A 25310-nucleotide genomic window follows, 5' to 3' on the forward strand; every position below is an offset into this window, starting at 1 on the left:
AAAAAGTGTTCAAACTCATGTGAATAGAGTAGAAAACAAAGAGAACGCAAGTGGACTTCCTAAATAAGTTTGTATACCTTCTTGACTTAAGTGTGCTCCTATTTATCTAAGTAGGTTCTAAAAAATTTAAAAATTGATTAAGGGAGATTAAGATATCCCAAAAATCCTTGAGATGTCTATTTGGAGGAATTATGCTAATCTCCCTATTTGTCATGTCATTTAGAGGAAGAGATTTTGCTAGAGGCTAGAGCAACAAGAAAATAGCCTAGAATCATGGGATTAGTTACATGTGATCTTTATCCACACAAATCCAACTGATATGTGTGTCCTGCTAGCATACTTTTAGTATAAGGTGGCATTTAATGTGTCTGATGAGGTGGATGGACCTTAGATCTGTTGATACCAGACTTGAGTTGAGTGTTGCCCTGTCAACAGGGCGACAAGGTTGGGTTGCTTAAGCTAGCAGTCCTCCAGTCTCTTGATAGTGAGTGGGCCAGCATGGAAAATTTATGTTTGAGTAATTTGATCTTGACACTGTAACATGATTTGGCTTCAATTAAATCATTGGACTTGGAAAAATAAAAGCGTTAGACATCATCAAATATCATAATTGTCAGGGTAAATACAAGTAAACCTACATCCAATAACCGTTTGTTGTTTGTAACATTATAAATACCCTCCTTAAATGTAAAATAATTATGTAATTTCTAAACGGTGAGGTGAAATTACTACTTTACCTTGCCGATCTTAAAAAAGTATATTTGAAAAAAAATATAAACGAATTTGAGGTTGGACAAAATAAATAATTCATATAGCATATTAAGCCATAAAAATATTTTAGAAAATTATGAAGAATGTGTAAGATTGGGATTCATAATTCAAAAGGGCATTTTGTCCGATCAACTATAAAAATTTAATGAAAACCTAATGGGGCCTAATAAATGAGCTTAATGTTAGACGGACAATAAATTATAGATAGTATTTGTATTTCTCAAACAACAATAAGATATTTCTAATTATAATAAATCTTAATAGAGGTAGCTGAATTTACTAATAATTGCTATTACTATCTACGATATTTTCATTAAAGTGTATTACCAAAGTCCATCACAAATTTATAAAAGTTTTACTATATTATTGTTGTTGTTGTATACGACTGAACTTGATCTCCAAAATGCAATTTTTTTCTTTAAATCAATCCAAAACCAAACAACCTTTTAACCCGTTGATTGTAATACGATCTAATTGAGTAGACCAGTTAGAACGATCCGACGATTTTATTATAACAATAATAATTAATGATTGTAAATGCTCGATGCTCGTACAAAATTAGTAACCATGTGTGTGACAAAAAAAATATTAAGTAACATATTTTTTTATTATAGAAGCATAAAAAATTAAATTATAATGATACAAATATTTTATAAATACAAGTTAAATAGAAATTAGATATTGAGAATTACAATCTTATAAATACAATCATAGTTGAATAGGCGTATAGGAGATTTGAATAAAAAATAAATGAAAGTATTTTTATACGGTCTTTTATCAGTCGGTAGCAGATTTTCCGCCCTTTATTCTGATGTAGCAGGAAGCCATGGAAGCACAGTCCATTCGATCACTGAGAAGAATGGCGAAATCTAAGGAGGAAACCCAGAGAGGCTCCCATGGAGATATCTCAGGAATCGATGATTTAGGAGATGATCTCATGCAAAACATCCTCGGCCGGCTGCCGGCCTCATCCTTCGCTTCGGCAGCGTGTGTTAGCCGCTCCTGGAATTCTCTGTGCAGTAGCCTCCTGTCTTCTCCTAGGCTATCTTCTGCTGTCTCGTTTAACCCTTCTCTTGAGGTTTTTGTGTTTTCCTCTTTCTTGGAGTTAGTTAATCTGGGAAAGTCAAGATTGTTTATTGCTCATGATTCTTATATTCTCTACGGTTTACTGAAATTGGGTATTTGGACATTTTATTTTGTTCCTTTACCCGTTTTTGGGTTCTGTAGAGAAGGGTTCTTGGTTCCTATTCATTGGCATGCATGTTTGCTGACTTGTAGTTTGATTGGGGAATTTTATTTCTTATGAATCATTAGCTAAGATTTTTTATTTTTAAGGTTTTCAACTGATGTGCATTTCGAAAGTTATGATAATATGTATGCATATTTCTGGTTTGTGTTATTTCTGTTGATTTATCATCATTTGAAACTAAATTAATAGCTGAATTACAGATTGACATCCACATCCTACAGTTCCTTAGAATTTTTTATTTTTCTAAATCACTCATGCCAATCGTAAGAGCCCTGTTTCAAATAAGTTCTGATAAGCAGTTGTATCTTGGCTTGGTTATTTCATGTGTATGATTGTAGACAACTATCTAAGAGCAATAAGAAATAAGACGAGAATGAAAACTGGTTCGTTGGAAATAAGATTTCAAGTGCAGCCACATGATGCAAGTACATGGATGAAACAGAACTCATTGTTTTCTCTTATTCATTTTCAAGATATGTTTGTCTTTTTTTCTTGGCTCTTCTCCAACAATAATATATTTTTCTGTGGTGGTGATAGAATGCTGTGAATGAGGTTTTTGAAAAGGTCTTATCCGAACCCATTCGACCTCATTTTGCGCTGGCCTCTATTGGTCCATCCTTCAGCTTGCAAGCAGCTCTGCAACTGGTATGATTCCTTGCTTCCTTGTTTGTATATAGGAATGTGGGGGTGTATGTACCTACTTTTTATTAGATAGCTAAGAAGATGATACTTTGCAGATTGACAAGAAATTGGGTTCCAGGATTCCTGTAATTGTCAATGTGTCTGAGGGAGTCATTGGTAGGGATGTGAAAACTGATCAGTTTGTAGAGGTAATATCCAAATGTTGATTCTTGTTACAATTTCACTCAGTCATGAAGCTTTAGAAGTAGGTTTTCTTGTGGTGCTTGTTCCTTGCTCTTGAATTTTGAAATACTATCATTGAGATCTTGAATTAGTCTCCGTAATATTTAATTGGAGGTTGAGGCAAAGGCACTTACCTTTTTGAGAATACTCCTCTGATGTGTCAGATTTATTGGTGTAGGTACAATGGGAAGTAACTATGGAAGAGGAAGATCTTGGTGCTGTATCAATGGTGGAGAATGTGAACCGGGGAATTATATTGACAGTTGGGTTTCTACCTGGATTAAAGGCCCATATAATTCCTCTGTTTTCCGGAGATAAGGTAAATGGGATTTGTGTAGCTCTCAGAAACAACATTATTAAGTTTGCCATGTCTAATGGATTTCAATACTTGTACAAAATGTTGGTGGGGAACCTGAATTTTATCTATCAGCTTTTACAATGGATTTCTTTTGTTTGAACTTTTAAAGAAAAAAGAAGTAATTTTCTATGCGTTGGTCAATCTGTAGTTTAATATTGTTTTGTAGTATAAACTTGAACCATTGACTTGTGGTATAAGGAGCTAATTTGAGGTGCATGCAAAAATCAGGGACCTGGAAGTCTTCTCCTTGATGAATTTGTGATGGATATTAGAGAATCTGCATCAGCTGTTTCTCATTCAACATCTCCTGCCGGAATTATACTTTTGGCTGTGAGTGAAATTTTCTTATTCATTTCTTGCCCTTTTTTGCATGATGCTTCTAAAGGATGTTCTTTCTTCTTCTCAAACTTTTTATCCAAAAAAATTGATTAGTGTTTCTCCTCTATCTTATTAGAGTGTAGACTAGTTGGTAACTTTTACTTGGGCATTTTAGTTTCTGAATATTTCCTCCCTTCAACTGTCAGCTCTGCATATGGAAATGTTGGGTATCAAAAGATTGTCCGACTGTTTCTTTATCGTTCCACTTTGCTATGAATTTTTAAGTATATTTTGAAAGCTGGAAGTTTTGATAATTTTTAAGAGGGTTTTAGATGCTATATTTAGATGTTATGTATTTTGAGAGATATCATTCTTCAATTGTTTCTCATATTTGAATACATGATGTGCTAGGACCGAGAAACAGACATCAAGCCGATTCTCCAAACAATTGGTGAGTAACTATATCTAGACATTGTGCTTGCACATGAAATTAATGTGTTTAATGCTTAATGGCATACATCTGTAGTTCTATCCACAAGATGAGAAGTGCTATATGTTGATGGCACTTAGTTTTAAGAATCAAATGAAACTTCGAATATACAATTTATACATAAATTCCAATGCATTTTACAGTTCTTTGTTATCGTGTGTTATTCAGAATGCGCCTTCTCTGAGGACACTTTCATTGTGGGTGATGGAGGTAGTCAATTCTTGTATAAAAGTTATAATGGAAACAGTATTACGTGGCAGCCAGGTTCCACTTGTGCTGCAGTTGCCCTATTATTTGCAAGGGATAGGAACAAACCTGGTAAGTTCATCCATCATTTTGGCCCTGTGAGCAACTCTCATGACAGACTTGAAATGAACAAAAACTATTGTATCAATTAGAGGATTGCTAAAACTTGTCTTCTATTTTTTATTTAGTTGATAGTTTTCTCTCTCTTGTTTTGGGTGTATATTTACTTGCAGGTATTGGGGAAATTAAATTTCATGTCATGTTATCAACCGGCATATCACCACTTGGTAACATGTATAAGGCAGTTTCTGTTAAATCAAATGAAAATTCAACTTGGCTCACTGCATCGAGAGAAACAGTTCGTGAGCATCTTGATGGCCAAGCTATTTTAGAGGATATCTATGAAGAGGTATCCCTGTTTGAACCTAACATACCATTATGTTGTTAATTCGAGCTTACATCTGCTAGAGAACAAAAGAGGAGGGTAGATTTTGGTGGTTTTCATAGTTCTGCATTGTAGGTAAATTTGTACTAGAAGCTTGGATTATTTTGTATTGTACATCACTCCTAGTGAGGTTGTTGTCATAGATTTGCATTGTAGGTTCAGCTACAGTAGGTGGGCCCTTCTGTACTTTGTGTCAGTACTCGACAATTTTTGGCATGGTTCGTTGTTGAAGCATTTAATTAACAGCAATCAACAATCACTCTAAAGGAATCAAGAGATCTTTTGCTTTTACTATTCACACGTGGTGGTATTTAAATGGTAGTAGACAGTGTCAAGACTGCGGTCTTCCTTGCCTTTGTGGCTGAACTGCTACTCAGAAGTCACAGTATTCTTAGTATTTCTGGATCAATTTCTGGCTTGCTCTTATATATATTACTGCTTTATGTCCAAAGGTAAAAGGAAATGCAATTAGACATCCAAATTTGTCATTACTACTCTTTTAATTATTCTTCTGAAGGAGATCATTGTGACAGCTAGACGATCGCATTCAGTATCCTGCGTTCTACATTGGAGTAACAAAAAGAAGACGGTGCTCATTTGTGAAGGAAAAAGCAAGATGGATGCAATTTCATGAGTTTCATGAAGTTCTGGGGTAATATACAAATCTTGTTATTACAAGTTCTCTTTCTCGATCTAAATTCAATTTACTTGTGGAGCAAAGTACTATTATGCTGTTACGTAATGTGTGAATTGTGATTGAACGATTGCTATTCGAATACTAAGGTCTAATTCACCTATCTTGATCTACTTAGTATTTTCTGAAATTGTAATAATCCTCGTTGAGAAAAAATTGTGAAGCTGAAAATGTATGACAAGAAATAAGCTGATAGGAAGATCGAGTCTCCCTCTTGCCAATTCTAAATCATGTGGCACATGACATATCATGGTTTAATAAAGACTGTACACAACAATTTTCTACGAACTACAGTTCTGTACTGGAATATGCTATCACAATGTGCTTGTACAAAAACTTCGTAAAACTACTGGTGAAAATTTAAACAAAAATACTTGAGGTTAACCATTTCAGCTATTAGAAAACTTTGTCCATCCATTTTTAACCTACATTGTGGTTCTCAAATTTACTTTCTTTAGTAAAGAAACATGAATCATTGGAAAGCAAAGAGGTCTTATAACAAAGTTATCAAGCTAACTTCACAAACAGACACGTTACCTTTGTGACGAAGTGCATTATTTGAGTTGCTTGAACACGATGAATGCTCAATAACATTTTATTTTTCAGGTTAAAATCTTTACTTCTCTTGGCTTCTACCTCTTCCTTTGCAATTGTATCGACCCATTGTGTAACTTCTTTTGTACTTCAGGGGAGATGAAGAATACCTATTTGTCAATTCTGTTGGCATCAAAACTCGAGACCCCTTTCGCTTTTACATCTCAGACTCCAGAGCTGCTCTGTCTTCTTGCAATAGAGTTTTCGATATGCTTAAGGATCTGAAATTAGATTGTGACTCCATGAACAATCATGCAAGTCCCAGTGTTACCCATTGTGACAAAAGACAAGTCTTCGGAGGCATTATCTTTTCCTGCTGTGGTCGTGGCGACTCTTTCTTTGGACACCCCGGTATTGATAGTTCCCCATTTCTGAAGAACTTTCCTGGGGTTACTTTTGGGGGAACTTATTGTGCTGGGGAAATCGGACGTGGGAAATTGAGCTTGTATGACCAAGGCATTGAAGAAGGCGGCTCCGTCAAATGCAGTCAGCATGTTTACAGCGCTGTTTACCTAGTTATGTCATACTGCCCACCACCACTAGAACAATAAAGTTTTGTGGGGAAGGCTTCATTGCAGATTAAAGGCTTTTGGTCAGGTTCGGTGCTGTTTCTCTCTCGTGCTCCTGAAATAGAGCTCCTGTGTAATTCGTAAATGCTTTTAGAAGTAGATAGACCATATGGAGTGTTAGTATGATCTTGTGAACTTATGTGCAAAGATCGACTGTTTCTTAAAGTAGAAATCCCGGAGTTTTAGGCCAAAATCGTGTTTTCGCCATTTCCGGGAGGATGTTAACAGAGACGCCTGTTATGAATGTGCTATTTCTTCCGTCTGTAACTATGGTTGATATACATGGAGGAAGTGCACTTATTCTCATCTCTTTGCTCTTATCACTAGAATTGGGAGAGTCCAATGATGAGCCATACTTTGCAATGGTTTCTTCATCTGGATATTTTACTACACATCTTGATATGTTTGTTGGAAATTGCAAGTACTACACTAACCTTAAGGCCATTTTGCCAATGTGGTTACATAATTGATTATAGATAATCATTTACATAATTGATAATTGATTTTAAAATAATGAATTTTTGAAGAAGTGATTGTGATGTTTGGATTCAAAATTTCATATTTAACTATGCAAATGCAGAATACAGCTTTAAGGTTTCGTTTGGTTCAGTGGGAGAAAAGGGGAATTATGATGTTCCAAGAATGGTAAATTGCATTATTTTTTAAATTATAAGGAAGTTTTTTTGTACTTTATTTCTTCACAAGGACGTTTTTATACCTTTTCAATAATACAAGAGAATAAATTGTATTTAAACCATCTATTTTATGCACAAGAATGGAATTTTAGTTATTAAAAATTAGAAATAGGTAGAATGCCTACTGCGACGAACTAAATGATAATATCAGGTTTTGGTTAAATTATTATTGAAATTTATAAAATGTTTACAGGTTGAGATCATTTAATTAAATTGAAATTTTGGTACACCAAATATTGTTATGGTGAAGTATTAAATAGGGTAAAATACACTTGGCCCCCTTGAACTATTTGTCATGTAACATTAAATTGTAAAGTGTATTTTACCCTTTAAATATCCCAAAACTGTAATTTGTACTAAAGGGAAATGAAACAACAGTACAAATATATAGGTTCATAGCAACGGATTTTTATGAGTTTCATAAAAAATTCATCATGAAATAGATTTGCCACAGTCTTTTGCAACGGAATATTATTTGTCGCTATAGGTATTACTATTGTCATAGCACGAATTTTTTTACCATTGCAAAATTTTTCCACGAGTTTTTGTCCGTGATAAATTTCTATTGCAAAATGAATTGCTAAAAGATTTGACTTTTCATATTTTACAACGACTTTTGCTATGGTATATTTGTGGCAAAGTGTATAGCAATTTCATTGCAAAATCATTTTTTGTTTGCAACAAAAAGTCATTGCAATGTTATACAACCTGTTGCAAAATAATTCTTTTTTACAACGACATTTGCAATGGAAGTTGTCGCAATAGTGCAATGGAATTTTTTGCAATGACATTTCGTTATAAATTTTGCAATGAAAAAGTTTATAATAATACGTTGCAAAACCATTTTTGTTTACAACGACATTTGCAACAGAAGCCATTTCAAAATTGCAATGTATTTTTTTAGCAACAATTCTTTGCAAAATCTTTTTTTTTTTTTTTACAACCACATTTGCAACAAAAATAATTGCTTTTCTATTTTTTTACTTGCTCCCTTCATTTCTCGTTTCATTGTCTTATTTTCCGACGCATGGTCTTATTTTTTCGAAGCAATTTTGTGTATCAACTTTGATCCATTGTGTTCCAACACTGGGTTGAGAGTGATTTTGTTAGTCGTGATAAAACAAGTGCATGCCGTTGCCTCTTGCCTATATCCTAAACTCAACCCTTCTTTGCTCCTCCAATTGTCTCCAACTATAGTTGCTGGTCGTTAATCAATGTGCTTGATAATGACTTAGGTAGACTTTGAAAAGCAATATTGTGATCATCACTCACCTTTTAAAATTTTTTATTTACAATTAAAAATAATATAACTAACAAACAAAATAAAGACAATTTAAACTATTTACTTTGATTTTATTTCAAATAATATAAACATACAACTGCATCTGCAGCTTCCAACCCAATTGCATTCTTTTATTTTCAAGATCATGTCCTAAATTTCTTTAGTATTCTTCATATTCATTTTCAGATTCAATAGCCACACTGCCCAACATTTTCTTTAATTTACTCCTTTTTTATTGGTTCGTACATTCAGAAAACCTACAGAACCACCTAACATAGATACATTGCAGCTCAAAAACACTAAGAAACAGTAGGATGTTAACACATTTAAAGCCAAGAATGAAAGGATAAAGAACTCACACGGCAAATTCATGTCTGATTTAGCTTCGTCACAATCAGATTATAACCAAAACAGGGAGTCGAAGGGCTTGCATCAGTCCTAACGTTGCTTATTTTGTTTCACGAAACGAAACAGCAGTACATGGAAAAAATTAACATTACAAAAGCTTCAGATGGAAATCCCAAGGGACGATTTCATCTTCTCTACTTCCAAATACACAGTCGAATAAGGTAAAAACTCTGAGAAGTAGTTTTTGCTCAGATCATTTATTGCAACTGCAAGTTTAGGGATCTCAAGTGTCTCCTCATGAGTCAGTTTCCTCACAAACTTTGCTGGATTTCCGGCCCAAAGCTCACCGCTTGGTATTCTCCTTCCTGGAGGAACCACAGAGCCAGCTTCAAGGATAGAATGTGTCTCGACCAAAGAACCCTCCATAAGGATAGAGTGCTGCCCAATGATACATTCGGGCTCAATTGTGCAGGATCTTAAGAGACTGTATGCACCAACAGTGACAAACCTTTCGATTGATGTTTCTGCTGGCAGCCCTGTCATATTTCCGATCTATATATATTTTAGCAGGAGCACACACTGCCCATGTCTCTTAAACGCTTGCAAATAAATGAATCAAATTAAACATAAACACAATAAACTGTCACAAGTTCAATATTACATAGTGTACATTCCAAAGTAAAAGCAGCATATCGAGAGACCTGTTTGGTGTATATAATTAATTTCTAGTTCAACGGGGAAAAGTCATTAATAAAAGCAATTAGTTTGAAAGTTTATTATTAGGATAAAAAACAATAGGTTTTACTAGCACCTGAATGTAAAGTTTTGCCAATTCTTGACAGGTGATTCAAGGTAAAGGATGACTGTATGTGATGGTTGAGAACAGCTGAGCTTGCGCTCTAGGAGGATCCTGATTGGAAGGACGTCTGGCTAATGTTAGAGAGCCCTTGGGGAATGAAAAGTCTACCAGAAAGCAGCTATTACTCTGTGCCAGACTAGGCTTAAAACTACCATATGGACTTAGAGCAGCCTTTTTGGAAAAGTAGAAATTGGTAGTATTACCAAAAATACGGTCTACCTCATTTTCTAATTGATAACATGTCAAAATATTAATTTTTCCAAGTAATAACAGCATTTAGTTGCAACACCTCAAGGCATCTTTTAACCTCCCTACCTCAGCCATGCACAGAAACACCTCTTAAAATACTGCCCAGGATCCGACTTGCACAAGTATGAATAAACTTCCTGTTAGTTTACTAAGTTATGAGTGCATATCAACTGGTTCTTCATCACATAATATTGTCTGCATATCAATTTACAAATCAGTGCTCTGAAAATTGACTTTTCTTCCTTGAGCACGACCAAAACGAAGGGCCTGCAGGAATCAATGCCCCTTGAAGTATGTGAGGAGCTCCTATTCTGTGCTCTCTGTTCATGACATGAAAATTTCAGGCCCATAAATTACTAAGCTTGAACCTTTTCACTGGATAGATTTTTGGCTTTGACCATGTTTCTGACTTCTGTTTCTACCACAGTTAAAATTCACTGCTAATGGATGAGTTTCTTAACTTAAATTCAGAACAGGGTATTAAAAGGCTTTTTCTTGGAACCTCTCAAGGCATAGCTGATAAAATTATCTCAACGGGAAGTGCTTTTGGGTACTCTGGAGTGTATGCCAACTTGTACGAGCATGCTTACTTTGCAAGCATCACAAGGCCTGAAATGAAAGTTAGATTCTCGTTTTAGACTATCACCTACCGCGCCATCCTTGTTGGGTGCATCACAAATTTAAAGTTAAATGGTCCATTTAGTACACTAATTTATCTAAGTCCAAACTAAAAGGAGAAAATCCTCCTCAAGTTTATCTGCACTTTGATCTCCTGGTCATTTCTTATCCTTTGAAATACCTTTTTCCTAATATAGTCTTTGTTTTCATCTTTCTTCTACTTTTTTCTTTTGTCCTCAACATTAATCTTTCTTTTTTTTTTTTTTCAGGGGTTTGCTAGGGAAAAACATATTTGCTTCTCATTGTAATGCCCATTTTTTCTTTTAATTCAACTAATTTCCCATGGATAGGCTTTTTTAAAACAAAAATCATAAATTTTATTTAAAGTTGAGACAAAAGTCCAGACCATAACTATTCTATTAGAATGCTAAAAGCAATGACACTATTAGTATCTTACAAATTCTATAAGTGTAGATCTTTTCTTGTTTAAGTCTATGCTTCCCCCCTTAATATTCTAACATATACATATCAACACATGAAGCATACAACTGGTTTTAGGTTTATGCTATGCCCCAAGCAACCGAAACATGTTGCCCTCATCTGCTTGTCATATGAAAAGTAATGCCTACTCATATTCGTAGTAAAGGAAACAGCCTACAATTGGAGAGAAAGATTAAAAAGAGAAGAAAACATAAGATACTTCTTTCTCACCCCTAGTTCTCTACAGGCTCCAAATCATGCTGCCAAGGCGAAAACGAAAGGAAATTTGAAGCTCAAGATAAAGTTCCATCTGCTTTCAAGCTTACAAACAAATTGTTAAACTCAAACTCAAATTAGCATTATCTGCACTAGTTGGGTCAATCCATATCACACAGTGGAACCTACTGAGAATCGTGTTATCCTTCAAACGTAAATCTTATCCCTGTCATCCTATGACATAATGCTGCAAGTAATCAAGGCCAGATCATCTAGTGTATTTGAGAGTCAAACTACTAGACCTAAGAAGCTGTTCTTGTAGCCTAATCTTTTAAGAAAATCGAAACCATCATAAATTCTACTCCTTATGTAGTTAGACGAATACAAGAACTATGAGCAAAAACCTCAAAGTGGCACTTTTGCTGGAGTTATCATATATATCTCTATAAGGTCTGTTAAAGCATATTAAAGCTGAAAATTGGATATGACCAATCCTTACAGTCACATTTCATTTCCAAAAACCATGGGAATGAATAAACTACAGTCCCATCATTAACATAAGAAGCAGCTGAAGATATTATCCTATTTTGTTGTCGTCATAAGTAGCTAGTTATTCAATCACAAAGCAAGGTGTGCGACCCGCATAAACAAACTTAAAGACCATCAGAAGTATATTCATTAGTTCACTGCGATTAACAAACCCAATTAGAAAAGGGATTTGGAACAAGAAATAGGTTTTGAGGATTCACAATGAAGTACAATTTTGATTCATCATTCAAGATATTCTTCAACACGTCGTCTATCTGGATACTCTTTCTCATCAACATAAAGTTTGATTGGTAACTTCGTGATGTTGCTCAAGATATATTATCTCAACCTCCAATGGTGTGAAACCCTCATCAACAACTAGTAGTACTTGTCCAGTCCCTTACACATGTTACAATTGAAAAGGCAAATATTACCTTAAGCTAATGAAAGAGTCAATGCCAAGACAAAGATTTGTTTGGTTCACATTCTTTGTTAAGTAGTTACAAGATTCTTAAATATCAATCTCTTCTTATCAAGATTCAAGAAGCACCTAACATAGTAGTTATGACACATATGTTTCTGACACTGAGACCAAATATCCTAGTCATATCAGGAAATCTGAGGCTTCTTGCAGAAGGATTGACTCTGTAGTTGGACACTTCAAGAATTACATATCTCACCAATAGAACCATTTCAAGTCCGAAACAAACTCAAAGGAACTTCAGCCAAAAATCCAGCCTCATTTTGTCCTAAAAGACATCAGAAAGAAAAGGGGAAAAAGCTCACCACGAGGAACATTCTTCAGATGTTCCCTCCAATTAAAGTTGGGTAATATCAGTATATGCCAGTACAAGATCAGGGTTTGAAGTAGGAAACATCTACAAACTTGAATTGATTTCAGAAATGCCAAATACAGTTGTGAGACCCTGAACCAATACTTACCCAAAACCATAAGCAAAATACATTCTATAGTTATAATCAAGTATCAAGCTACAATATACCTCTCTCAGACAGTGAATAAGCATGATTTGACTATTTTTTCTTTCTTCTTACAATGCCTTCCCATTCCACAACAGGAAAAGGAAAGGAAAAAAGAAAGCCACCTAAAAAGCATAAGATGATTCTAAGTAAAACCCACTTGCTCATATTTCCCTAACCATGACAAGGTTTCGATCATCCAGAAAAATATAAACCTCGTAATGTAACCTCTGCATCTTCCCATGGGTGAAACACAAATTAATCTCCTGCCTCCTCAAACTTCTCTCAGGAAAAAGTACTAAACCACTATAGGGAATCAATGGAAGAAGTCGGGTTGAAACATCTTTAGCATAGGATACGATCAAAAGATGCAGCAATCATCCATAAGATCTTAAAACTTCTTCTACCAGGATCCATAAAGATAAATTCCATATAGCTTCCACAATATATTTGAAGCAAACAAGCAAATTAAAGAAAGTTTTTTTTTTTTTTTCCCGGGAGAAAATGAAGTCTTGGTGCTAGAGATTGTGCATCAAGAATATTGGAAACTGCAATCCCAGTACTCCATCTATCTAAACTACAAGAGCAAAAATCTAAACAAGCAATTAAATCTCCAATAAAGAGAACGAAAATCACTCATAACTTTAGTAGTACCAAAAATGTAAAACCAAAGGTACAACCACCAATGCGCAGTGTATAACAGACGGAATCAAAAATCTGACCTGTAGGAGAAGACCAAGCGGCGTGGATAACACACCGTTCCTGTACATTCGAACAAAACCCAACTGTAATCTTGTTAAGGTCACCACGCAGAACGGCGCCATTCCACACGGAAGCGCCGTCATATACCACCACCTGGCCGGCCAAAACGACATTAGGCGCCACATAAGCATCGACGGCGATCTTGGGAGCCCACTGGCCCAAAGGTATGATCTTTCTCTGGCCCCTATAGTCCCATTTCACTCGATCCGGCGACTCCCTTATGACTGGCGCTGGAGGGGTCGGGTTTTCTGCCGATTGGGCTGCCTGTGCAGAGAAAGCCCGACCCGGGAGAGTGATTGAGAGGGCTCGGGGCAATCTTCTGCCTATACGAGCTAGTGTTGCCATCTTTACCTTTCTTCTTTCTGCTTGATTCTTGATTGCAGAGACAGAGAATAGGTTGAGAATCAAGATGCGCTGTGCCGAGCTGAAGCCAGAATTAAAAGAATAGATTGGTTGGGCTGAAGCCTATTTAGAATCGGGCTGATTCTGGATCGGTTCTGACAATCAATATCTGAGGCTAGCCCAGTCTAGTGACCCAAGACGACGTGATTTCAAAACGGGCCTAGATCGGGTCTGTTGAGCCATTTTTTCCAATAATGCATATTCTATAATTTTTATTTTATTCTTCTAAGTTGTCTATTCTAATAGTTTATTTATATTTTTGAAACTCTAAAAACTTTTATTTTTATTTTTCTACTTCTAAATTTTAAATACTTTATGTCATTAATAATCTTTATTTTTTTTCAAAATTTATTTTAAGTTATTTTTAAGTTTATTATCATCTAAATTTATTATTGTAAGCTTGTTAATCAAATTATTATTTAAGTTCATTAAAATATTTGTAATTATTATTTTTATATATAAAATTTATGTTATTTAATTTATTATTTATTTATTTTTTTAATAATTATAAATTTAAATAATTATTTATAAGAAGAAGTTAATATCATAAAAATAAAAAATAAAACAAACACATTTTGGACTGATGCAGGCTTAATATGGGCTTGGTTTAGACCTGAATCGTACCGGTCTATGGGCTGAGTTTGAGTATAACAATGGACCCAATTGGGACCCACTCAGAGACCTAGGACCATCGTGCACCTTGAATTGAGAATCATATTTTTTTGTAATGATATGTGACATGGCATTTTTATTTTATTCTTTTAAATTGACTATTCCAATAATTTTTTAAATTTTTGAAATTTCAAAAAAAAATTATCTTTGTTTCTACTTCTACGTTTTAGTACCTTAATTCATTAGTGCTCTTTATTTAATTTTTTTTCAAAAATTTATTTAAAGTCATTTTTTTAATTTATTATCATCTTAGGTTATTATTTTATGGTTATTAGTTAAAATATTATTTAAATTTATTATATAGTCTTCACATTTATTTTTTTAATTATAAGCTTTTGTGTGATTGAATTTATTATTTACTTATGTCATATATAACCATAAATTTAAGTAATTATTTAAAAGAAAACTTCAATTTGCTTAAAGAAAAAAAGACACACACACACATTGGCGTCTGGTCTAGGCCTCAACCAACATGGGTTGCGCTTGAGTTTAAAATTAGATCCAATTGGGGCCTATTTGCCCTTTCGCCCAACCTTTAATTTTTGTAGCACTTTACCCTTTTCTTTCACTTTTCAAAGACTAAAACGAGAATATCCCATTGCGTGAAAGCACGTATTTCGGTGAACGTAGATTGGGGTAAAACTGTAATTTCTCAGCCCAAATTAAAAATTATTTTTTAGTTATAATTTTCTTTGTTCTTTCTTTATTTTCCAAATGTAACATGTATTGTTTTACATATTTTATTCTTATTTATAATATTTTATATTTAAAAATAAAAAAATTATTTATTATATACAAGTAAGTACCACGTGCCACGACGACTAATTTAATTATATGCATTCATTATGTCTACCAATTGCATCTAGCACTTATCCTGGAATATTATAGGCACTTTGTACATATAAATATACAAATTTAATATGTGATCTCATATGGTGCAAAGTGAATATCAATTCTCCAAATTCCAAGTCTTCAATTTTAACAAGCCAAGTCTAATGTTACAAACACATTCAACATAAATACACTTTCAACCAACACTTATGACTTCACATTCCCCCATGAACTTTTTATTCAGTCCTGCATGAAAAACAAAGAATGTTAAAAACCCCTGTAAAAATATTGATAAATAAAAAATCTTCTTAAAAAATAAATAAGTAAGAAACCATATTAAATTTAAATTAAAAAAAGAAGTGACTCTTGCATTCACACACCGACTCAAAATTTGAACCTAAAACTTCTAAAAAAAGATTTTGAAGCTCGAACTATTGAATTGTCTCTTAGTCGTGTCGTCTTTTCTTTTCTTTTTTTTTTTTTTTTGTCTTGTTCATTGAAGTCGTATATATGTTAATGCATTTATAGGGGATGAAACGCACTTAATCCTTATACTTGGAAGTAGGTTTTAATCAAATCGATCTCTATAAAAGAATTATAACTTTTAATTATTGACTATAGTTATGCAACGGCTATTGACTCTGTATTTTGGGAGGGTGGCTGAAATATTTGTCATGATTTAAATATTTTTACCATGATTCTTAATTGTGGCGAGTGATTTTTTCATGATAGAAAAGCTAGTTTTTTACATAACTTTTATTCAGTATAATTAATAATAGTTATTAGCACAATTTTTAGCTATAATTATTAATATTATAATCAATAATAATTTTTTTTCTAGTAAATATTCAATGTCTTGGCCTACTCATTTGAAATAAAATTAAGTTTTACTTACCTCTTTGGGCTTCTTTTTCCAAGAAATGGTACTACAATTATTCACATATGAAATAGGGTGGCTGCATTTGATTCTGAGATGATGGCGCTTGTGACATTGGCTTCTCCAAGTTCATGTAACTTGACCTCAAACATTCAAGAGAAAGGAAATCAAATTGAATCAAATGAACACCCTTACAAATTAAATGAAAGTTAGAAAAATTGCAATTTTCATTTTGTAACTAAATTTTAGTATATTTTCAATCTCATCTCTTACTGAGTTTTCGATAATAGTCGTCTCATAACTTGCAAAAGAAGTCTTAATTTTCAATCATATGTCGACTTTCATCAGTAAATTAACGGAAAAAATCAGGTGCTGCCTGTCGAACGGCCACGTGACTCGCACGTAATTTTTTACGTCAATTTCTTGATGAAAATTGATAGATTAACTGAAAATGAGAATTTTTTAAAGTAATGAGAATCTTTTCGAGAACCCTGTTAGCAATGGGACGAAACGTGCATAAAACTTAGATTACGAAATGAAAAATGCAAATCAAAATGCTCACTTTCTTTTGGAGATTGTTGTTCTCTTCTTGAAGGTCCTTATGCTGAATAATTAGCAAACACAAAAGGGACATATAAATATATCAATTATTTATTTATTTTGTGAATATTAGTAAATTAAAAACCTCAAATTGTAAATGAAATTTCCAGTTACCCTTCTCTTGAGATAGTTAATGTGATCCATTATCATACGTCTCTGTGGAATAAAAACAAATAATTAATCAGTTAATTAAGAAAATAATAAATAAATATGTGTGTAATTAGTTCTTGAATTTTTTAAATTTATTTATTTATTTTTCCATTATATATATTTACCTTCTTGGAGCGAATCCGTTCGACCCCAATTCTCAACTGGCGTTCTAATTGTTTCAATTCTTTCATCCCTAATCCCGACAGATTTTCTCCTGACAAATACCTTAAAAAAAAAAACACACAATAATTGTAATTGTGATTTAATTAGTGAAAATTAATAATTAGTGATTAAGGTATAATTAATTAAAAATTGATGGGTGGCTACACACTTATCCCTTGCTTCCAAATCATCAACTGTTCTCTTCATGTCTTCAATTTCATTTCTCCAGACCTGCACAACATTCACCACGTACGTACAATATTTATTTATATTTTTTTTATTATTCAGAAAAAAAAAAAATAGTATCTCACATATGCTTATTTTTATTATTTATTATTAATATTTATAATAATAAAAATAATATATTTATATTATTACAAAGAAAATAGGTGCTACGTGCAATATTTCTCTCAATTCCATAATGTATATAATTCCAAACTTCACTATATATAGTATTTTTTTTATTATTAATCCAAAAAATTGGTTTCTTGTAGATATATAAGAAAATTTATTTACATGCCAGAGCTAGTTATATATACAGGGTGAATAGCAATTTATCCATGTGTGATATTGAAAATTAGCACATTATCTCTCTATGAAAAAAATATAGTAATTTACCCCACTGTACTTTTTAGAATGAAGCAATTTACCTCCTTATATAGGGAGTACATTGCTTCATTCTAAAAATCATAGGAGGGTAAATTATTGTATTTTAAAAAATATAGAAAGGTAAATCGTTATTTATTTTTTCATAAGGGAATAATTTGCTCATTTACGATATCTCAAGAGAATTGCTTGTATTTTTTTCTCATTATATATATATATATATATCTGTATAATGATCCAAAAAGATGAAAGTGAATATATGTAAATAAAATAAATACCTCCATGGTTGTGATGCCTTGATCATTTGATTTCGTCATTCCAACTTCACTTTTGTATCTTGCAATAGACCTCTGCATGCTTCATTCATAAATGAACATTGTGTTGTTATTTTACTATCATAATAATCCACATATATACAAGATTAAATAAATAAATGATATTTTTAAAAATACGGAAAGAAAATACGATGGATTGGTCGATCATCATTTCATTCGTTGTATATAGACGCGCGCGTATATGTAATTAGTTTTGGTGTCTAAATACGATAAAATGTCATCGACCTCTCTGAAACCTTATTTTCTTGTACTGATCGGACGTACAAAAATAACGCCAATTTTCGGAAAAAAAAAAAGAATTAATTAGAGGAGAAATGAAATAAATTTAGAACTTACTCATGGCTGGAAAATTGGAATGCTTTTCCAGAAGGAGAGAAAATGAGGAGAGCAACCTCAGCATCACAGAGCACAGACAGCTCAAAAGCTTTCTTCAGCAATCCGTTTCTTCTCTTGGAAAAAGTCACCTGTCTGTTTGTCGCGTTCTCTATTCTCTTCAGCTCTACTTTTCCTCTTCCCATTAATAACTACTTTCACACTAAAAATTAGTATATATGTTCGATGTGAACTGATTCTTCAAGACTGGAGAAATTAGAGCATGTTGGAATGATTCCTCATGAGGCTACCTATATATAAAACAACCCCCCCACCCCCCACCCCACCCCACCCTGGATTGATCAGGTTGATGGAATTTTTTTTTTTCGAATCAGATTTGACTAAATTAAACTAATCAATCGCATAGAAACTGTATTGCTCAACTTTTTTGAACTGTACACCAATCCTCCGTCAAGTGTATTGCACTTGTCATATAATTAGTTAATGTTGAGCGAGTTGGATTCGAGTTGAAATTTTCCCAAATTGGTTGGGAACAGTCTTAATTTCCCAGTAGACTTAACGGACTTCGTGTCATGGACATGCTCATTGAATTAAGACTTGGGACGAAAACGTGTCGATTATTTCTGGAGTTATGAGATGTGTGTCGTGAGTTCAAGATTAATAACGGAATCAAAATTTTAAAAGGGCTAACTTAGGGGATCCAAATGCAATTTTTCCTCCTTTACTCCAAATATTTTTACAATTGCTTTTCAGTAAAAACTATCATTTACTCTCTATGAAAGGAGAAAAAGAAAAGGCTTACCGTTTGTATGGTAAAAGGGGACAAAGATTTAAAGAAGCCTATATATTTTATAAAATATTTTTAGAGTTTACAAAATAAAATATTAAGTAATAAATTTAAATTTATCATTAAAAAATATACATCAAGTGATAATTAATTTGATCTTATCAAAATATAATTATTAATAACAAAATAATCACACGTCTACAACGACGACTGAATGACAACACCAATGCACTAATAATACTTATTTGTAATTCCTATGTCATCACTATATATGCGTCATTAATTATCTTAGTTAGTGACAATTTTATGCACAAAATAATTCTTAACTTTTACAAAATAATTGCTATTGTTAGATTTATAAAATTCATTATTTTGATGAACTAATTTTTATTTCATTAGATATATATAACTAGCGACATTATCAAATTTTTTGCTTTTTTTTCCCCATATTTTGTCACTGATCGTCTCTCTTCATGTAGTGTGTTATATTTTAAAGTGATAATTATATTTACACCCTTTATCTGTTATTTTTTTACACAACTCATTCATATTTTTTTAAAATTATAAAAATTACCCTTAACAGCCTTTTTCCGACAATTCGAATCTTTATTTATAAAAATTCAGTCTAAAATATTAAGTTAAGACATTATTGATTAAACCCTTGAGGTCAGGCAGATTTAATTAATCTAAGTGAGTGTCAAAAATAAAAACAAAATGATGATGAGGACATATGAAAAGAGTTGATAGTCATTGAAGTGCATATGTTTAGTTGATTAAAATGGTAGGTTTAAATTTGAAGACAAAAGGAATATCAATCAACACTATTTCTCGTCACCGACAGTGATGACCCTAGTCATGATTACAGCAGTTTGGATTTTTAATTTTAAATCTTGTCGGGAAAAATTGTAATTCTAATTACGTAATTTAATTTAAAAGTGGTATTCTTAATCCTGCTCATGAATTTCATTTAGTAATTTAGTCGTTTAATTTTAAAATTTTTGTAATTTTAATGGATGGAAGATTGCATGCAACTTGCACGTAACGCAATTAAATTATAATTTTATATAGTTCTGTAGATTAATTCTTTTAGGCCAAAAATGCCAACTCCCAAATTGCAAGAGTAAAATTATAATTTAATTGGATCATATGCACATTCAATTATTCAGTCAACTGACCGAAAAATTACTAAAATTATCAAAATTTAAAAGTTATAGTACTAAATTGTGAAAAACCAATTCGTGCAGGATCAAAAATGTCACCTCTAAGTTACAGGACTAAAATTGTATTTTTTCGTTTTGTTGCATTTTATACTTTTCTTATTCAAGGTATTTTTTTCATCTCTTATTTATTTTTTATTTTTAATTATTTTTGTTTTATTTATCATAAATCAATAGACATTTAGATAATTAAAAAAATTATTTCATAACAAATTTTAATAAGCATTTATAATTTTAACTCTAACAATTAAGCACGCACATCGAATGTACAGACAGTGCTGGTCTTAATTATTTGGGTTCAGATAATAGATGGGAACTTGTAAATTAAAGGGGTGTTTGGAAAAATTTATAAAAATTAATTTGTATACACGTACATCTTATAAGATACTTTTAAAACTTATAAGATGTCAAAATTCATTTTAAAATCAATTCGTAGAATATTCAATACAATAAGGTTAAAAAAAAAAAAATTGATCTCGTTAAAAAATATCGTTTTTATTTTTTGTACCACAATTGTGGCGATTGTCACTTTTGGTATCATAAAACACAAAAATACGTCTTTTTTGTTTCAAGTTAACAGCAGAGGCCATGTGTCTCGAACGTGGCCGTTAACTCCTATTGTTTCACGTAACTTTAACTAATATTGAACTTCAAAGATCTTGTTTAATGGTACCAACAAAATACTCTTTTTTTGTTTTTAAAGGAAAAAGATATTTTGACCAACGTTGGCCATAAAAATGTTAGAAATTTTTTATTTTAATATATGTAATAAATAGTTCCAAAATTATAATTATTTTTATTTTATATAATTTCTAGGATCTATTTTACTATTTTTGAAATTAAATCATTATTTAGTCTAAAAATATATTCATATTTGAGCATAAACTATAAAAAGTACAATTTTGTTTTTGATTAAAAGTATTAGATAATCTCAAATATTAATTGATCATAGTAAAAAATTAAACTTTCTGAATTAATTTGTTTACTCGTGGTTGGTGATATTGATGTATCATAATTTAATTATAACATTTATAATATAGAGAATGATCCATTTTTTTTATTGTCGCTAGAATAATTTTTATCATAATTAATTATCATAATTAAAAGTAAAAAATCATGGCAAAAAGTAATTAATTACGAGTTTGCAACAACTACTTGTTGTTGTTTCTGTAGGCTATGCCAAAACATTACTCATAGCTAATAACCATGACGAATGTTTTGACCATAGTTAAAATCATTACGTTTTCGCATAAACTTTGTGTGATCATAGGAAATAGTATTGATTTGTCATAATTTTTAAGTTGTAGTTATTTATCATATTGGGAGTAATTCTACTCATATATTCCAAACAATTGCTCCCGTTATCCTTAAAACTTTCTCCTATGTTGTATTCAGATCGATAGATTTGAAATTAAGGATTTCTCGCAAATCTACTAAACTTGTTCAGATAAGTTAATACTGGAAAAAAAAAAATCAATTCTTGAATTTCCATTTTGAACTGTATTTTGTCACATGATAATATATCTAAAATTCGTTTAAAATGAAGTTATTTGAAATCCGTCCTCCAAATTTATTTTGCGTACATGGATTCAAATTTGAGAAAAGAATTTCAAATGACTCAATTTGAAAATAATTTGAAATCTAATAATATTCAACAAAATATAATTCAAAATTAGAATTAAAGAATTTTGAAAATCCTTTCAATTAAAAATTTGCAATCCACGATTTCAAATCATTCAATTCGAACGCAACTTCATTGTATCTAAATTATTCCATCCAAATATAACTTTAAAAAAATAAAAAAATAATCTACCCCGTGATATTAAAACGAGCAAAAAACTCCTTATAATTTTTTTTTAAAAAATTATCCTTTATATTTTAAAAAATAAAGCAAATTCGCCGGAACAATTTTCTAATTTTTTTGCAATTATATTTCACATATGAATGAGGTTAAATTACATTTAACCCCTTAGGGTAATGATAACAGATGAAGGAAAAAACAGTTTGTGAACATGTAATTACTAGATAAGATAAAGTTTTCACATGTAAACTCTCTTGACATGGCTTTATTTGGGAAAAATTATGATCATGGTTTCACTTACAATGTAGAGGGTGCATTGCACCAAATTCACAGGTCCCCTTTGATCACAGAGGTTAAATATGATCATTACGCATTCTGGTGATGAAAGCATGGATAACGCACTTGATTTACCCCGAATTACACGGGATCATGGACTTGCAGTAACTAGCAACTATAAAACGACACGTAGTGCATGCAAAAGATTTGATCGCGTCATGAGATGTCGACACGTGTTTCCTAAGGTTGACTGATTGATTTGACGGGAGGGATCGGAGACAGCGGGTACTGAGGGGAAAAGAGGAGATAGATATCTTGAAATCATGGGCATTTGAATGGACGGGAAGTTGCAGTGAGTGCTTACAACCTTTTATGACTCATATCGAGGACCGGATTAGATTTTTTATTCTATATTTTAACGTATTTTTTATTTTATTAAGAAGTTAGCTGTAATTACACGTAAATTTTTTGTGGTTTGAAAAATTATATTTTAGTATTCTCGAAATTTATTTTTATCTAACAAATAAATTTTTTATTGGTCAAAACTAATTGAATTTGTTAATATTAACAAAAAAAATTGATATTTACTCTCAATTGACTTATTGCTGATTTGTTGCAAGTCAAATAATTTGTTTTTTTGGAATAAAACACCCTTATAATAGTGAAAATTTACCACCTCACATATATTAACGCGTGAAGATATATGAGAACAATTTGATCATGAAAATTTATTTGACAATAGAGGGTGAATATAATTTTTTTTATTAATATCAACAAATTCGATGAATTTTGACGAACGGGTGAACTTATTTGTTAGATGGAAGCAAACCCAAAAGTGTTAAATATAATTCCAAACGACTTGGGGTCTATATATAATTACACCAAATCTTAGGGGAGGGGAGTATAATTATCCCATATATATTATGTGTATAGAAATAATATTATATAATTTATTTAGTTTAAAATTTGTATATATGTGGTGTGTATATTATACAGAAATATAAAAAATCAATTTCATTGGTTAAGAAGTGTCTGAAATCGCTTAGGAGAGGTGTTAATTAATTTTTGTATTTGAATAGATGTTTTGAGGAGTTTGGGATTTATGCGTACTAGAATCCGATAGCACTACAATGATCAAAGAACTTATTTAAAATTATAAGATTATATAAGGATTAACCTGCAAAATAGGGGTTAACGCTCTATTCATAGGAATAGATTATAAGAGATTGAAGGGTTGGTTAGTGGAGGTTGATATATCTCCGAGATCCTTAGAATGCCTATTTTATGGGAACAATATTTATCTTTTTGTTGGCCATGTCATCTAGGCCTCGCGTCAGGAGGAAGAGATCTTGCTAGATAAGCAATAGAATAACTTAAAATCATGAGATTGGTTACATGTAATCCTAATTCAGATGTCGAATAAGGTAGATGGCCCTAGGTTTATTGAATTAGGTCTGGATTAGGCTACGTCCCGTCATTAGGGTGACGAAGATGGGACTGGTTGGTTGGGCTCGTGGTCCTTCAATTTGCTGATAATAAATGAGCCAATAAGATTTAGACTTGCTGGTCGAGTAATTTCGGCTTGATCCCTTAGCATTATTTGAGTTGGATTTAATCCTTGGAATGCCTCAAGCAACATGATTTATTATTTTTATTTTCTAAATTTCGGGAAAACAAAATTATTTTGGGAACAAAAGCTAAAAACATATTTTGATTTGTGGATTGTTTTTAGCTCCTTTGATTTTTTGTAGATAAATTTTAGGAAAATTACGACCCCCTTCCCTAAAGTTTGGCATATTTATAAATATCCTCCTAATTTTGATGTCCGTCTAACGAACGAGCCCATTCTGTTAGGTTTCCATCCAGTTTTTTTTGTTGAACTAATCAAAATATTATTTTAAATTATAAATTATAATTATATATATTTTATTATTTTCTAAAATATTTCTATGAACTAATATTCTCTCTAAACTATTTATTTTATCCATCCAATTTTTTTCTATTTTTTAAATATTTTTCTTAAAAAAATCAGCAATGGTAAAATAGTAAAGTCCATTTCATCGTCTAGGGACTAAATAATTATTTTTCATTTAAGGGGGGTATTTGTAATTTTTTAAATAATGAGGGAATATTCATAATTATGCCAAACCTCAAGGGAGGTAGTTGTAATTTATCCTAAATTTAATTTTTATAATTCTCATTATAAAGTCTAATTTACTACTTTTAATTTTATTCTTTATATTAAACATCCAGAGTTTATACTTTCTTTTTAAAAAAATAATTTGAATGGTTCGACATTATTAAAATTTACAGTTTCACAATCTTTATTATTTTAATTCATTCTTTTTACAAATTATTCACTGTATAATTGATATTATTCACATATTATAAAAGCAGCATGAATTAAATAGTTGTGATTAATTTTACTTTTTCTGCAAAAATAAACTATACTATTGGTTAGTAAGAGAGTTATATAACTAAAAATATTGAAGTTCTATGAATTTGTTAATATTTTTAATAATATAAATAACAATTATTTATGAAAAAAAGTATAGAACTACTAATAAAAATAATTTTTATTCTTTCTTAGAAAAAGAATATATTGCCAAATCACATTTAGGGATTAGAAAGCGTTCTATAATTAGAGC

General features: G+C 31.8%; 3 protein-coding genes across 5 annotated transcripts; 1 reads left to right on the top strand and 2 right to left on the bottom strand.

The window, feature by feature from the left end:
• The first annotated feature begins 1504 nt into the window (after nt 1–1504).
• LOC105158137 (F-box/LRR protein) lies at nt 1505–6904 on the top strand. Of its 2 annotated transcripts, none has more exons than XM_011074776.3 (10): nt 1505–1849; nt 2558–2665; nt 2758–2850; nt 3063–3203; nt 3471–3572; nt 3972–4011; nt 4219–4368; nt 4530–4705; nt 5275–5393; nt 6124–6904. In XM_011074776.3, exons 1-10 carry the CDS (start codon nt 1598–1600, stop codon nt 6578–6580), a joined length of 1638 nt encoding a protein of 545 aa, XP_011073078.1. In that variant the 5' UTR covers nt 1505–1597; the 3' UTR covers nt 6581–6904. The 2 variants fall into 2 exon arrangements, with proteins under 2 accessions (XP_011073078.1, XP_088735362.1); XM_088879236.1 differs by having other exon boundaries at nt 5259–5393; nt 6124–6264.
• Nucleotides 6905–8914: 2010 nt separating this feature from the next.
• On the bottom strand, nt 8915–14038 carry LOC105158138 (gamma carbonic anhydrase like 1). Its single transcript, XM_011074777.2, has 2 exons — nt 13574–14038; nt 8915–9459 (listed from the first exon to the last, which is right to left on the bottom strand). Exons 1-2 carry the CDS (start codon nt 13956–13958, stop codon nt 9083–9085), a joined length of 762 nt encoding a protein of 253 aa, XP_011073079.1. The 5' UTR covers nt 13959–14038; the 3' UTR covers nt 8915–9082.
• A 1582-nt stretch (nt 14039–15620) lies between these two features.
• On the bottom strand, nt 15621–18866 carry LOC105158139 (agamous-like MADS-box protein AGL11). 2 transcript variants are annotated; one of them, XM_011074779.3, is made up of 8 exons: nt 18585–18866; nt 18192–18270; nt 17477–17538; nt 17271–17370; nt 17110–17151; nt 16958–16999; nt 16414–16532; nt 15621–15764 (listed from the first exon to the last, which is right to left on the bottom strand). In XM_011074779.3, exons 1-7 carry the CDS (start codon nt 18764–18766, stop codon nt 16455–16457), a joined length of 585 nt encoding a protein of 194 aa, XP_011073081.1. In that variant the 5' UTR covers nt 18767–18866; the 3' UTR covers nt 15621–15764; nt 16414–16454. The 2 variants fall into 2 exon arrangements, with proteins under 2 accessions (XP_011073081.1, XP_011073080.1); XM_011074778.3 differs by having other exon boundaries at nt 16414–16538.
• Between the last annotated feature and the right edge of the window lie 6444 nt (nt 18867–25310).

Source organism: Sesamum indicum, linkage group LG3, assembly GCF_026168435.1.
Source record: "Sesamum indicum cultivar Baizhima isolate 11 linkage group LG3, ASM2616843v1, whole genome shotgun sequence".
Lineage (NCBI taxonomy): Eukaryota > Viridiplantae > Streptophyta > Magnoliopsida > Lamiales > Pedaliaceae > Sesamum > Sesamum indicum.